We start from the raw sequence: 13957 nt of genomic DNA, 5'->3' as shown, positions 1-13957 counted from the left end.
GCCTAAACACCTAGCAGATAAAATGCTGGCCCTGCCCTCTCAGGCCCAACCAAGATGGCGCACAGCATCAAAGCAGCGCCCTCGTCACGTGTGAACCCGGTCTAGGCAGCGCCCGGGTGTGGGGGGGCGTGGCCTTGGGAGAGGCGGCCAGGCTCCGCCCTTAGGGGGTGGGTCCGGGGTATCCACGGAGGAAGGGGGCGGGTCCTAGAGGCCGGGTACTAGGCGGCGGAGGCTGCAGCTACCTTTGCGCGCTTGCCTCTAGGACGCCTGGCGCTGCCGAGGTCGGGGGCGGCGCCCTGCTGCCGCTGGGCCTTCCGCGATTCCACGCAGGTGAGCGTCCACAGCCCACTCCGCGGGAAAGGATTCCCCTTTCCCCAGCTCCAGCTCCCCTGCACAGTTTGAGGAGGAGTCTCTGTTAGTGCGCCTTAGGAAACAGCCTCTTCTGGTCTGGATGTGTCTCTGCGGGGCGCGGGTTTCGTCGCCCCTCGCCTTTCCTGTGCCCTGTGCCCTTGGGGATGAGGATGGGGGTCGATGCCCATTTTGCAGGGAGGGCGTGGAGTTCTTCCTCAGCTCCATCGGCTTCCTGGGAGGGGGCAGCCGGGTAGACTGCGCCCCCACATCCTCTCCAGGAGTCAGAGCAAAAGCGCGTCTGGGCTTGGGGGCCAACTCTGCTCCTTTGGGCGAGCGCTTGTGAGGCTGAGGTCTTCTTCGTTCCTCCCGGGGGTCTTCATCCTCCCTGCGTGCCTCTTTACGCCCTTGGTAACTATTGTCAGCTCTGCATTCCTGGAACTGTCAGGGTGTCAGCCCGTACCAGAGATGCCCCCCATCTCCGCAGTGCTGGGGCGGTGGGGTGGAAGGAATGGCCAGCCCGAGGCCAGGGTGGGGGTGGGGATAAGGGTGGGCGCAACAGGAAGAGACATTCGTAATAGAGATTCCTAAACTGGTGTGGGTTGGGGGTGAGGGGCTGGTTAGTGAACACAGTAGGGGTATTTCCCAGCAAGCTTATTGAAGCTTTTATGGCGGGTAGGAAGGGATGTCGGGCTGGAGGACCTGGATATGTGTTGTAGGTGGTTTCTTTGAGAAGGAGGAGGGATCTAGGACTAAGTGCCAGTAGGTGCTGATGTCACCTTTGAAGAGAGATGTGTTGGAGAGGAGGGAGAGTTGAGGCAGCTCTTCAGTACTTGTTCGTGGAGAGCAAGTGGTTAAGGGGGCTGTGCTTAGCCTGATGATTCCCTCCTGGTGTGAGCTGGAGGAGGCTGCCCCTGGAGCCAGGTTTCAGGGACTCCCTGCAGCCCTTTCCAGAGTTGGGATTGGCACTTGGCACTTTGTTCAATATCGAGTAAACATTTATTGGGCACCTACTATGTGCCAGACACCTTGCTAACTACTTGGTCATCCAAAGCAGTTTAGGACCATGGAGCAAGTGAATGATAGCCGAAGTAGCACAAGTATTAGGCACTATCCTCCCGTGTATAATTTAGTTACACTGCTAATTGACAGGGAAAACAAAACAAAACAAAAAACCACCACCCCTACAGCAAAAAGACCCCAACTGGATTTCAACCCGCAGAACCCCTATCACCACGTTAGCTGGTCATATAGTCTTAAGTAAAAAAAAGCTTGAATGATTTTCATTGGCTATTTTCTTAGATTTTGTGCTAAGGTTTGAGGAGGCTTCCCGAGATAAATGATGTCTCAAAGTAATGAGATGAGGGACAGCACATTGGTTATTAGGGCTGTGAGGGCCTAGACACTGTGCAGTAGGAGACACTGTCTCCGGAAAATGCGTGGGTATGGGCGATTGCCATGAGGGGAGTTCTCATCTGGAGGTGTTTGGGTCTGTGCTGCTGAGTATGACATGATGGAAGTATATGGGCTCTGCCCAGCGACTGGCTTGTGAAGGAAGGATCAGAGGGACAGAGTAGGGGCAGGCGGGCTCTTGGGTCCCTTCTGAGTTGATGGCTGAAATCTTAGCACTGGAAGGAGTTTATGAGGTTTGCTGTGGGATCTTTCTGAGCCTCCGAGGATAGTAAGATGGGATAGATAGCTGGGGAGAAGATGGGTAGTTGGCCTGGGAGGTTGAAGGCTCAGAAGGGCCAGGCAGCTGGGTACCAAAGGAGCTCTAAGAGATAGGATAGTTAGCAAGGCCTTGCTACGCCAGAAAGACTCTCCCCGGGCCTCAGAGAGCTGTGTTGTATGAAGTTGGTAGAGGATTTGCTTTATGAACAAGGTGTGCCATGCTGACTGAGCAGCGCAGAGAGGCTGTGTGTGTGTTCACCTGCCTGGTGTGCATGTGTGTGCTTGTGCAGATGTATGTGCTGGAAATGAGGAGTAAGGAAGACGGAGAGAGAAAAATCCGCCAGAGTCCCACATGTGGGTCCTACATAAGAAACCGGAAGAAATGGAGAAGAGGGAGTGGGGTCAGACAGAGGGAGAGACAAGTGTGTATTGCAACCACGTAAGTCACCATCTGTCCCCCTACCCCCGCCCCCCCCCCTCCCCCCCCGCCTGCTAGCTCACTGATCTATAATTAGCTCTGGAGGGCATACGGTGCTGGCTCACAGGAGTGTGGCACTTGGGGTGGCCAGCAGAGTAAAGAACCCTCACTCAGAGGGGCTGTGGTCCTGTGCTGAGGACCGCGACCTGTCCGAATTCTTCAGTCTGAGAAGGGCTCCGTATTGCTGAAGTGGGAAGGGGCCTTAAGGAACTGAGAATGTCAGTGAGGTAGAACTGGTAGGGGAACAGTGCTGGCACAAGGGCTCTAAGGGAGAATTATATGAGAGTTGAGGCCGCTTCTAGCCCAGGGCAGCAGCGTGCCTTTCAGTTAGGGACTGAGAGGCCTCGGCTTCGGGTCACTTTCTCTGAGACCTTCAGTTGCTCCTCCTACTCCAGAGGTGATGCTCAGCGCTGACCCCAGGCTAGACCCCAAGCTGCTCAAATGCTACCCTGTATGGGATTCTCCCAAGAAGCCTGTGATGGACCTTATGCGTTTTCTCTACCTGTAACAGTACTCTTTGAGTGAGTATTGAATTGAAGTCATCCGTCGTCTGGTCCCCTGGGTTCTGTGAAGCAGGATCTCCTTGCAATTAAGATATTTAACTTGCAGCAGAGAAGTGTTGGGATGCAGTACCACACTGTTACATTTCGTTGGGCGAATTGGCAGTAGATGACATGGAAATTCCTAAATCTGTCATAAAGCAGAATATTTAGGTTTGGGTTCATGACCTTGAATGATACAACAAATGTATAGATATGGTGCAACTTATATATGCATATTTTATTAATTATTGAACTGTGTAACATGTTGTTGTATGGCAATTTAAAAAAGCACTCAAATAATTTTTAAAAGTTTAAAAAATTTAAATTTATTGTGTGTGGGTGCTTTGCTTGTATGATATAACTATGTACCAGGTGTCCCTGGTGCCTGTGGAAGCAGAAGGTGGCATTGGATACCCCAGAACTGGAGTATAGATAGTTGTTAGCCGCATGTAGATGAGATCCACCTGCTTCTGTCTCCTGAGCGCTGAGATCAAAGGTATGTGCCACCATGCCCAGTTTTGAAATAATGTTTTAATTGTCAGATAAAGTAGCTGGTTTGTATTTAGAGGCCTTTATTGCTATCTTGTCCAGCCAGTGAGTTGAAGTCTTATAAATTATGAGTGCATGTGTGTTTAATAGGGTTTCATGTAGCACAGACTAGCCTTAAACTTTGCTGTGCAGTTGGGAAAAACCTTGAATTTTTGACCTTTCTGCCCTCATACTCAAGTGCCAGTATTGCAGCTGTGCAGTTGTGTGCACATCGATGTACCTCCATAACCATTGTTTTCACATAGACTATCGTCTTTCCAGAGGGGAAATAGGTTTCCATCCACTTTTAAGAAAAACTTGCACAAAACGATGGAAGTTCCCTCGTGTGGCACTGAGTTCCTATTCCTAAGTAAGATGTGAAGAGAACACAGGATGGGGAGTGTGTGGCTACAGGTGGTGGGGTGGCGGTGGTGGTAGGGTGGAAGGTGATGGGTACCATGGACCATGGTGGCTGCTTTGGAAGAGCGCTTTTCCATGTTTGGCTCAGAAGAGCAGGGCTGATGGACAGCTGGGAAGCCTGCTGTCTGATATTGACTAAGGCTGGCCCATGCTAATTGACATTCTGAGAGGTAACATGGGGTGAACCAGCCTTCTCTCATGGACACAGAGACCCGTGCTTAGAGACCCTGCAATGCATCCCCAATAGATCGAAGTAGTCAAAGGGAGGGTTGGGCCCATTTCTATGACCTCAGCTCACACAAGGCCAGTGTGGTGTGTCTCAATCTTTTGGCCCTATAAGGGGCAGAACACTGGAACAAATAGAATTGTTTATTTTTCATCCCCCACCCCTCTCTCCTTTCCCTCTCAGATATTCTCACGTAGGTTCAATTAGACTCTTTCATGACCAACAGTGAACATTTATGATCATACATGTAAACGTGAGCTTTCATGGCCCCACTGCGCTTTTAGGAGTATACAAGATTTCTTGCCTCCTAGATTCCTATGTCTGTCTTTACCACACATACTCATTCTCATGACTGTGCACGTGCTCACACACCATCGCATAGAGTCACGAGCCTTGACGTAGAATTATAACCACAATGTTTATGACTCACAGTTTATGTTTGTGAATGTTTATATACTCACTGGCTTTTGTGCACATACTCAGGCCCTGATCGTCATGACCATACTTTCCCCCCCCCTGAGACAGGGTTTCTCTGTATAATAGCCCTGACTGTCCTAGAACTTGCTCTGTAGACCAGGCTGACCTCAAACTCACAGAGATCCACTTGCCTCTGCCTCCTGAGTGCTGGGATTACAGGCGTGTGTTGTACTCTTACCACATTCTCATTCTCTCCTAACTCTTACGTGGCTACGCATATATACCGAGCATTCTCATGACTACATGTTCACATATCTGACTGCATAAAGACACATGACGCCCTCATTCTTTGTTTCATAAACACTTGTACACATGCTGCTTTTGTCCATGAAGGCATGCATGTGCGCGCGCACACACACACGCACGCACGCACACACACACACACACACGCACACGTGCATACACGTGCACACACACACGTGCACACACACGTGCACACACACATGCGCGCGCACACGTGTGCACACACACACACCCCTTTTACAGTGCTTGCGTTTCTCAGTAGTTCTGTACTCTGTGCCTCATCCTGACACCTGTCAGCACTCTGACCAGTACGGTCGGCTGCAATGTGATCGCTCCCTAATCTTAAGATTGACTCACTACTAATACAGTGACCTCTGAGCATTTATTTTTTTCCCCTGTCAGAGAACCCTGTTGAACATTTGTCGGGCGCAGATCCCTGGCTTTGAAAGATTTTTTTATGTTCCAAATATACCATCCACATTGCTTTGTGTCTTCTTTTTAAAACTGTTTGAGAACACTCTGATTCGTCTGAGGTGCCTAGAATGATTGTTGTCAGTGATGAGCACTGGAGAGGCAGAGGGCTGTGTTCAGTGCTGCATTCTTATGTCTTGGCTTGGGGAATATACGCTCTCTAGGAGATGGCTGGAGTGTGGAAAATGGTTGACAGACCCTAGTGTCAGCTTTGTAGCTGTCCCAGGTCTAGTGTTCTGTTGCACCGACATTCTGGCTGTCTGGTTGAAACATAAGAATTATACTTAGTATCTTCATAGACAGTACTTCAGTGAGGTAAGTTAACACACCGTATGTATGTGTATGGCCAGGAAACGGTGTTTACACTTCCTGGATGGTGACCTCTGCCAGCAGTCTGAAGTGGGGCTGCTAGCTGACACTCCCATCTCACAGAGGGAGTCTGAGGCTCAGAGAGAAGAAGTGCCTTCCCAGGGTCTCATGAACAGCCTGCTCCAGACTCTGCTTTCAGTAGAGGAGTGGCCCCAGGGTGCTGGTGAGAGACTGTAGCTTTCAGGGGGCGAGTTACATGACCATAATTCTGGGCCAGGATTTCCTCCTTGGAGTTCTTTGAAGTCTATCAGGTATGAATGTCTAGAAATCTCCCCAACTATCCCATGTGTGTTCAGTTTCTTCCCATGAAGACTTGCTGTTGGAGCTTCCAAAGCTGCCTAGGGTTCTTACGTAGGGTCTGCCCACTTGGGTGATGTAAAGGAAGGCCAGCGCCAGTAAGAGGTATATATACAAGTCTCTAAATGGTACCCCTCTCCGTTGCTAGGGGATCAGACAAGGCTCTATGGGGGAAGTATGGGATGAGCTTGGGCAATCCAAGTTCATTAGAAGATACAGGTCAGGCAAGGTCTTGGGGTGATGAGCTGGACAGAGGAGGAGAAGCTCTGACTGACAAGGAAGGACAGGGGAGCAGTCTGACGGTGTGAGCAGATGTTGTTGGTGCCACTGGGGTTAAGGGATTCTATGACTCAGAAAAATGTGTGTGGTTAGAGTGTGCATGCAGGTGAGTTGGTGGTGGGTGACAGAAGGGGAGGCTTCTAACTCTGTGTGGAGCCACCTGAGGGATTTGGGTGTGTGGGTGGGGCTCTGGAGACAGGTCATGCTAGCCGGGAAATGGCCACCTTTGTGAGTGTGATGGCACAGGCTTGAGGAGAATGTCAGAGGAACCAAGCTAGGTCTCTACAGGTCACCAGCCACCCTGATGGGCGTGGCAGGGCATTCTCAGGGACGACAAGATGCCTGGAAGACCCACCCCCTTTGGTGTTAGCTGCGCCACTTTCCCTGGTTTTCCCTTTACCTGTGAGCCCAAGTCCCAGTTATCATATCCGAGACATGGGAAGAGGGATTGTGTCTTCCTGTAAGGGACGGTGAGGGTGAAAGTAATGCTGTTCTGGCATGTGATAAATGCTTACACACCACCGTGGCAACCGCCTTTGCCATTTTTCTGGTTCACCTCTTCCATGTCCTTAGACCCCCATCCTCCCTTAGTCTAGGGCATGTGAGACCCCCCTCCCATTCCTTTGGCTTTAGAGAGGCTCCTGCCCTGATGCTCCTTCTCTGTCCAGATCGTGGTCTACTCAGGCGTGAGCATAGTTCCGAGCAGCTTGGCTGTATTCTTTGCTAAGCTAGGCAAGTGGTGGGACCTGCCATCTGTTAGGACAGTAGGGAGTCAGGCCAGTGTGAAAATATAGCTAGCCAGGGCATCAGACTGGAGTGTCCAGCCCTCCTGTTTGCTAGGGGAAAATGGGGGTGCCTTTAATGTTTCTAAAGCCAGAGGCCTACTTTCCAGGCACCCCTCCCTCCTCAACACACTCTCACACCCACTCACTCCTGAGCCTTCTTCTGCTGTTCACAGCCTACCCCACACCCTTCCTGGCAAAGCCCCTTGCAAATGCTGGCTTTGGGGACTGGCACTTTCTCTTCTGAATCAAGACCTGTGAGTTTGGGAGTTGCAGCTTCTGCTAAGCTGAGATGATAATTGCACTATTTAAAGCTGGCCCCGGAGCCAGAGAAACCAGGTGTCCCCATGCGGCTAGTCTGAAGTTTCTTCTGCTCACCCACTGTGTAATAAGGACTGGGGTGGGTGGGAGGTCCTGCGAGGTCCTCTAGGGCTTTCTGCCTGGCACCTTTCTCTGGGCTCATCTCTAGCCAGCTCTGTATGCCATTTCACCAGAGGAAGCGGAGTTGCCACCTGGCACCTGGTTTGCAGGAAGGCTGGGAAAAGGTTCCTGTCTCCAAAGTTGGCTTGTCAGTTGTCAGAGTGGCCAAGAGGATTTGGGGAGGCTGGGTTGGACCAAATAGCGAGCGGCTTCCAGTGTTCACTCTGGTCTCACCTGAAACTTTTCGGATGAGAAGGGGTGGCATCCCGGGACATGGTCGTGAACAGAAGAGCTTTACAACTTCCACCCTCAGGCGTTCCTTAGCCCAATATGAAGGCAGGTCCTTCTCTGCCATGGTAGGGTGCTTTCTCCTCAAAGCCAGGCAAAACAAGGGGTGCAGGTTCCTTCTTACAGCCCAGGCCTCAGGAGTGGTACCATGCCCAAGTTCATCCAGCTGGCAGAACTGCACCTATATTTCCTAAGGTCTGGCTCTGGACTTCCTTGGTGCTGTCCTGCAGGATCTCTAGGAATCTGGCCCTGAAGCCATCTGCAGGGTGCCAAGCTTCTGGGAATATTCTCCCTTTCCCCCATCTCTCTCCCTTTCTCTCCTGCCATGCCGCTCTAGTGACCAAGGCCAGGCAGGGCCTTGCACATGGTAGGTAACCCCTGTATCACTGAGGTGCACCCCAAGCTGCCCTTGTCCATAGGACTACGTCTAAGGGGCTCTCACCTAGCCTTCTCTCCTCTTTCAAGCTTTCCAGAAACACTTGGAAAATAAAATAAAATGAAGAGGTGGTGTGGGGCTACAGAGAGAATGTGATTCTGCTGTAGTTAAGTCTGGAGAGGGAAGATGGGCCGGAGCCTGTCAGTCTCAGGGCCTGGAGCACTCAGGGTGAAGGGCTCTGAAGCCCTGGGTGGGAGGAATTGCCCTTGTTAGCATTCCCTAGGGCAGCTTATCAGAGTGGAGTGGCCTTCCATCTCCCGTGTTCCCAGCTGCCCTGGGGTGGAGTAGAGAGGGAGCATGAGCTGCCTGACCACAACTTTCCACTTTGGTCCAGCTGACGAAAAGGATCCCCATGAGAAGAGTTCATGGCTGTTTTTCCATCTGGGAGGATGTGTATGTGATCCCTCCTACTGTGTGTGTATGCGTGTGTGTGTGTGCATGCATGGTGCATGTATGTGTGCGTGTTTGTGTGTGTTTGTGCACATGCATGGTGCGTATATGTGTGCGTGTGTTTGTGTGTGTGTGATGCATGTATGTGTGTGTGTGTGTGTGTGTGCATGGGTGTGGTGCTGGCTTAAGCTGTGGCTCCTCTGGAAATGGCTGTGAGCTCTGGGGTTTTCTAGCTGCCTCTCGGTCTCTTCCTTATCTGCTCCCATCCTCCCCATCTTTGATGGACTCAGCTCAGCCGGAAGCCCGTGTCTGATCTCGCACTCATACTGGATTTTTGACCTCCAAGCTGCCTGTCTCTATCTGTTGAAGTATACATCAGCTGCCCCATGTCTTTAGAAAGGGGGTGGGTGAGGCAGGAAGGACGGCACCACTTATGTAGGTCTCCAGTGTACCCATTGTGGTCTTGGGGCCTTTACATGGGCCACCTGAAGATACTCCCTCTGAGAACTGATGAAGCCAGTGGCCTAGCCCCTGGCAGGGAGGTTGAAAATGATGGTAGGTAGAGGAATTCCCAGCTGTATCCCAACTTCCATGTCCGGTCTTCTTTTGCTGTGAACGCTGGGCCCCTGGGCTGTGCATATGCTCCTGACCTGGCTGGTGACTTCCGCTAGCACCTGCAGTAGGTAATTACCTCTGCCAAGGGAGTAGATTCCTAGCCATGAGCACGCAGCCTCGCACAAGGTCTCCCTCTGGAAGCATCACCTGCATTCCCATCCCCATGTAGACCTGGGCCTTCTCTGTCACTCCCCAACAAAGAGCTGGAGGCTGTGAATCCACTAGGTTTGCACAAACTCGCGCTGGCAGACTTCAGAAGTGGGTGATGACAAGCCCGCCTCATCCCTGAATTATGAGCATCCTAGCAGGTCAGGGCTCTCTGCCTGCCCCAGTGCCCAGCCTGTGCCTCTCCAAGACTTCAGCCATGTCGTGGGAGTCCAGCCTCCGTGGGACTTCCACTCTCTAAGCCTTTTAACCCCTTGTGTACCTGCCTTGGCTTGAATGTAGGAGAGGACGCTATGGGGGGAGGCCAGAGACCCCATTCCTCGCTTCCCACCTTCAGGTCTCAGGAGGACTCTGGGCAGCCTGCCCGCTGCTCCCCTACCGCTGACTGAATCATTTCTATATTTGGCCAGCAAGCCACGTGGGTGGGGAACCACTGCGGCTGCACTTGTGACAGCTGCAGGGGGTGGGGGGCAGGGGCTGCAGGCACAGAGGCTAGGCAGGAGGCATGTGCACTCTTTGGGAAAACCAGTGCCACCAAGGTAAGTAAGCCCTGAGAGGGGGCATGTGCCAGCACCCCCAGCCTCTCCCTCTCTGGTTCGGGGCCTGCCTCCTCTGCCCCTCCCCAGATGCCCTTCTCTCTTTAGCTGGTCCTCACAGCACTCTCTTCTCCCACAGACCACACCGCCCTCCAGAAACCATGGGTGTTGCTAGACCCAGCTGGGATTCTGCCAAGCTCTGGTGCTCAGTCTAAGACAAGGGCTGCCTCCCAGCCCGGCTCGCTCAGCCTGTCATGGCCACACTCCGCTGCCTCCCGCTTGTGTGGGGACACAGGGCACCCAGCCCCAGCCCTGAAAGGTTAAGCCAGGCCTTCTGGCTCCATTCCACAGGGACACTACAGGCCCTAGGCTTCTTTCAGAGCAAGAGCAACTGATGCCATGGGAGCAACCCCTACCCACCTGTCTACTTGCCTGGCACTGCCTGTTCTGAGACCCATGCCCTGGGTCCTTCTGCAGGTGCCAACCCTGTGAGCTCTCCCCATCCCCTGAACTGACGCTGAGAGGCTCTGTCCATCCCCATCATGTGTGAGGTGATGCCCACAATCAATGAGGGGGACCCCCTGGGGCCCCCCCATGGTGCCGATGCCGACGCCAACTTTGAGCAACTGATGGTGAACATGCTGGATGAGCGAGAGAAGTTGCTGGAGTCCCTTCGGGAGAGTCAGGAAACTTTGGTAGCCACCCAGAGCCGGCTCCAGGATGCCCTTCATGAGCGAGACCAGCTCCAGCGCCACCTGAACTCCGCCCTCCCCCAGGTAAGAATGCAGACTCTCCCTCCCCAGCTCCTTTGAATTCAGCACCTTCGGGCCTCAGTCCTTCATCTGTTTGCGTGTCGGGTAGTGGAGTTCACAGAGTGTTTTTATCTCCGTGTTCCTGCATAAACCCTTTCCCTAAGTGCCACTGCCTACATTGGCTTTACCTGGAGAATGCAGAAAGAAAATCCTGTGCTGACCGCCAACGGTAGGGAGCCCAGACTGCCAGTAGGTGGCACACTAGACTGGAAGGAAACCCCATTTCTAACAGCTTCTCACCAGAGACCAAGAGTTGCCAGGAGCGGGAACCAAGGAAAGCAGAGATGGGAGAGGCCTTGGTGACTATGTTTTCCACTGTCCTTCCTGCACAGATGAAAGCGAGATCTCACACAGATAGTTGTAGGCTGAGCTGAACCTTGAAGCCAGGTGTCCTGCATGCCAGTTCATGGTCCTCAGCAACACCTCCAGTAGCTACAACTTAGTAACCATTTGCTGTGCACCTTCTGTGGCTAGGCATCTGTAGAGATTATCTCAGCAGACTCTCACCGTGGAGCCAGTGCCGACAGCGATGAAACCGAAGCCTAGGGCGATCAGTCAGTTGCACATTGCTTTGCAGGGAGTAAGTGGTAGCTTGAGGGTTGTGTACCCCCAGACCCCAAAGACATTGTCTTGTTCTATTTTATTTCTACTTCACCACATGGGCTCTGGAAATCCAAGTTGCTTCCTGCTTAGTACCCATTGGGTGGATGTTCTGGGGTTGGGGTAGGGTGGGGATGCGTAGAGGCCCGAGACAGGAACAGGAACATGAGTTACATGTTGTGTAACTCTCTTGCAGCTTGTGGGAGAAGCTGTGGTCTGCCAGGTCACCAGGTTCAGGGAGGCTGGGATTTGTCTGTCAGACTGTACAGTACTTACATAGTCTACTTGGTCACCCTGCTCTCTCAGGACAGAGGTGGCTTTGGATGCATGGCACAGACCGCCCTGAGCCAGTGGGGGTGCTGCTTGGATTAGGGGAGGTGGCCTGGAGATGCCAGATAACCTAAGCCTCAGCTGTAGGTCCTTTCTCCAAATTCAGGGAGAACCAGGGCTGGGCCTGGATTTCTGAGGTTCAACTTAGGGGTTCAGAGTCTTGTAATGGTTTCTCTCTAAGAATCTGGACCCTGCTGGAGAGGAGTGGTGGGCATGTGGTCTGCTCCTACCTTGTCCATCACAAGCCCTGGGCATTATGTGCAAGGCTGCATAGCTAACTGTGGGAGAGCTGAAATGGATTTGATTCCAGGTCTTCCCAGCCTTTTACATTTGAAGCTTCCAAGGAGAGGGGTCGTGCCTCTCGTCACCTACCCCCAGTGATTGACAAGGAGCTGATGGTTTTCAGGGAGGAATGTTTCCACTGGGGAGTCTGGGGAGCCTATGAGCCGGATGAACCCTGCACAGATAGTCTTTGGTATTTTGTCTTTTTTTTTTTTTTCTGAAGCTGAGGACCAAACCCAGGGCCTTGCGCTTGCTAGGCAAGCGCTCTCCCACTGAGCTAAATCCCAACCCCACAGATAGTCTTTGGAAGTAGAGTGTGACCTCCTTAGGGGCGGGAGAGGGGTGAGCTGTGTAGGGGAGCCCTAGTCAGTGGAGGTGTGGCTCTTAGAAGTTTCGTGGTGTTTGGAGATAGTAACTCACACAGGTGGGCTAGGTCTTAGAGTACACAGAAAAAGACAGGAAAGAAGAGTTTGAAACTAGGAGGAGTTTGTGCTTAACTTTCTAAACAGTATTGTTCTTTGGGGGATTCTCCTGGCAGATGAATGGCTATCAGATGAATTGGCTAGAAAGGGAGGACACAGCTTCCTAGGGTAGGGAAAGAAGGTCGCTGCCTAGTTTGGGGCAGAGAAGAGGACAGCATTATAGCCCATTAGGGATGGGATGGTATCATGAGGTGTGGGCATGCCTTCAAGTCCTGTCTCTAGGTGGTGTGTGTGTGTACGTGTGTGTTTGTGTAAGCTGAGGGGCAAAGCAACATCAGGCCCCAGTCTCAGCTTCCAGATAATGAGACATTTAACTTCCCTGCACTTTGGCTGTGGCCTTGGTAGAAAGGCAGTAATCAAGGAACAGGGCTCAGTTTTTCCTGCTCTGCTCTCTGGGCCCTGGTCACTTCCTTCTGCTGCTTTTTGCCTGGTCTGCAGGGATAAGGGGATACTGCTTTGAGAATTTGTCCTGTGGTTATGAATTCTTGGTGTTTAAAGGGGGCTGCAGAGGAGAGGTGGGGTCCAGCCTCTACAGTAATGTTTAGACTCTGTGGCCACAGGGAACAGCTACTCATCTGAGAATTTTTTTGGGAGGGGGCTGGTATGATGTCATCAAACCAGTGGGATGTGATGAGCCTGTAACTCTAAGGCCATACACTCTTCCTTAGCTGCTTATCCTCATAGAAGAGCAGGATTGGGAGAGCTTCCCCTAGGCAGGGACAGTTAGTATATGCCTTCAGATGCTGGATTGTAAGCCTGGCTGGACTGAACGGGGCTCCCAGAAGCCAGGACTGCATCACAGAGCTGCATGACCGTGTACTCTCAACCCGTGTGTTATACCGGGCATCTGCAGCTTGCACAGTCCTGGGAAGGGGGTGGCAGAGAGCTTCCTGGGAAGCATGCACGTGTGAGCTTTATAGCACCCTTCTTTTCTCTTCCTAACTCTTGTCAGTCTCTGTATGGGCCTCCTTCCACCAGACACACAGTGGCCCTGCCCTCCATGATTCCAAAGGAGCCGGCTACTGAGCTGCTGGAGGATTACAAAGACAGAGTGGGAGGGAGCGTGTCACTGATGGCTGGAGAGGCAGGCCTTGCAGGGCCGACTTGGTGACTTAATCATTTCTGTGTGCAGTCCTGTTCACTGGAATCCTAATATGTGCTTCCCCTTGGGAAGCTCGCACTAGCTGCAGGCTTCCTGCCCTGCAACGGCGACAGGCCGGGATTTGAGGGACATGGGCAGATAGAAGTAAGGGGCGAATGAGAAAAGCCTGCCATATATTTGAGTGTTCAGGGCACCAGTTGGAGGGGAATCCCAAGCACTGTGGGTTTTGGGGGCTTTCAGGAATTTGCCACTTTAACTCGGGAGCTGAGCATGTGTCGGGAGCAGCTTCTGGAACGGGAGGAAGAGATATCTGAGCTGAAAGCAGAACGGAATAATACAAGGGTAAGTAAGGGGTGTTCTGTGTGTGT

At 52.3% G+C, this 13957-nt stretch overlaps 1 protein-coding gene across 8 annotated transcripts in view; it reads left to right on the top strand.

Moving 5' to 3' along the window:
• The first annotated feature begins 169 nt into the window (after positions 1-169).
• The window catches only part of Ppfia4 (PPFI scaffold protein A4), a 45818-nt gene continuing 32030 nt past the window's right edge, over positions 170-13957 (top strand). For 4 of the 8 annotated variants that reach the window (XR_012912054.1, XR_012912051.1, XM_075988027.1 and 1 more), the window contains exons 1-3: positions 170-330; positions 10121-10757; positions 13830-13931. Coding sequence is in view for 4 of the 8 variants with exons in the window: in XM_075988027.1 (XP_075844142.1) it covers positions 10524-10757; positions 13830-13931 (336 nt within the window). In the remaining 4 variants the exon portion in view is untranslated. Of the gene's footprint in view, positions 331-610; positions 760-10120; positions 10758-13829; positions 13932-13957 lie in introns of those variants that run through there. The other 4 variants (XM_075988026.1, XR_012912053.1, XR_012912052.1 and 1 more) reach the window with 4 other exon arrangements.

Source organism: Microtus pennsylvanicus, chromosome 10, assembly GCF_037038515.1.
Source record: "Microtus pennsylvanicus isolate mMicPen1 chromosome 10, mMicPen1.hap1, whole genome shotgun sequence".
Taxonomy (NCBI): Eukaryota; Metazoa; Chordata; class Mammalia; order Rodentia; family Cricetidae; genus Microtus; species Microtus pennsylvanicus.
The sequence above is the reverse complement of the archived record's forward strand: the minus strand, read 5'-3'. Positions and strand labels throughout refer to the sequence as shown.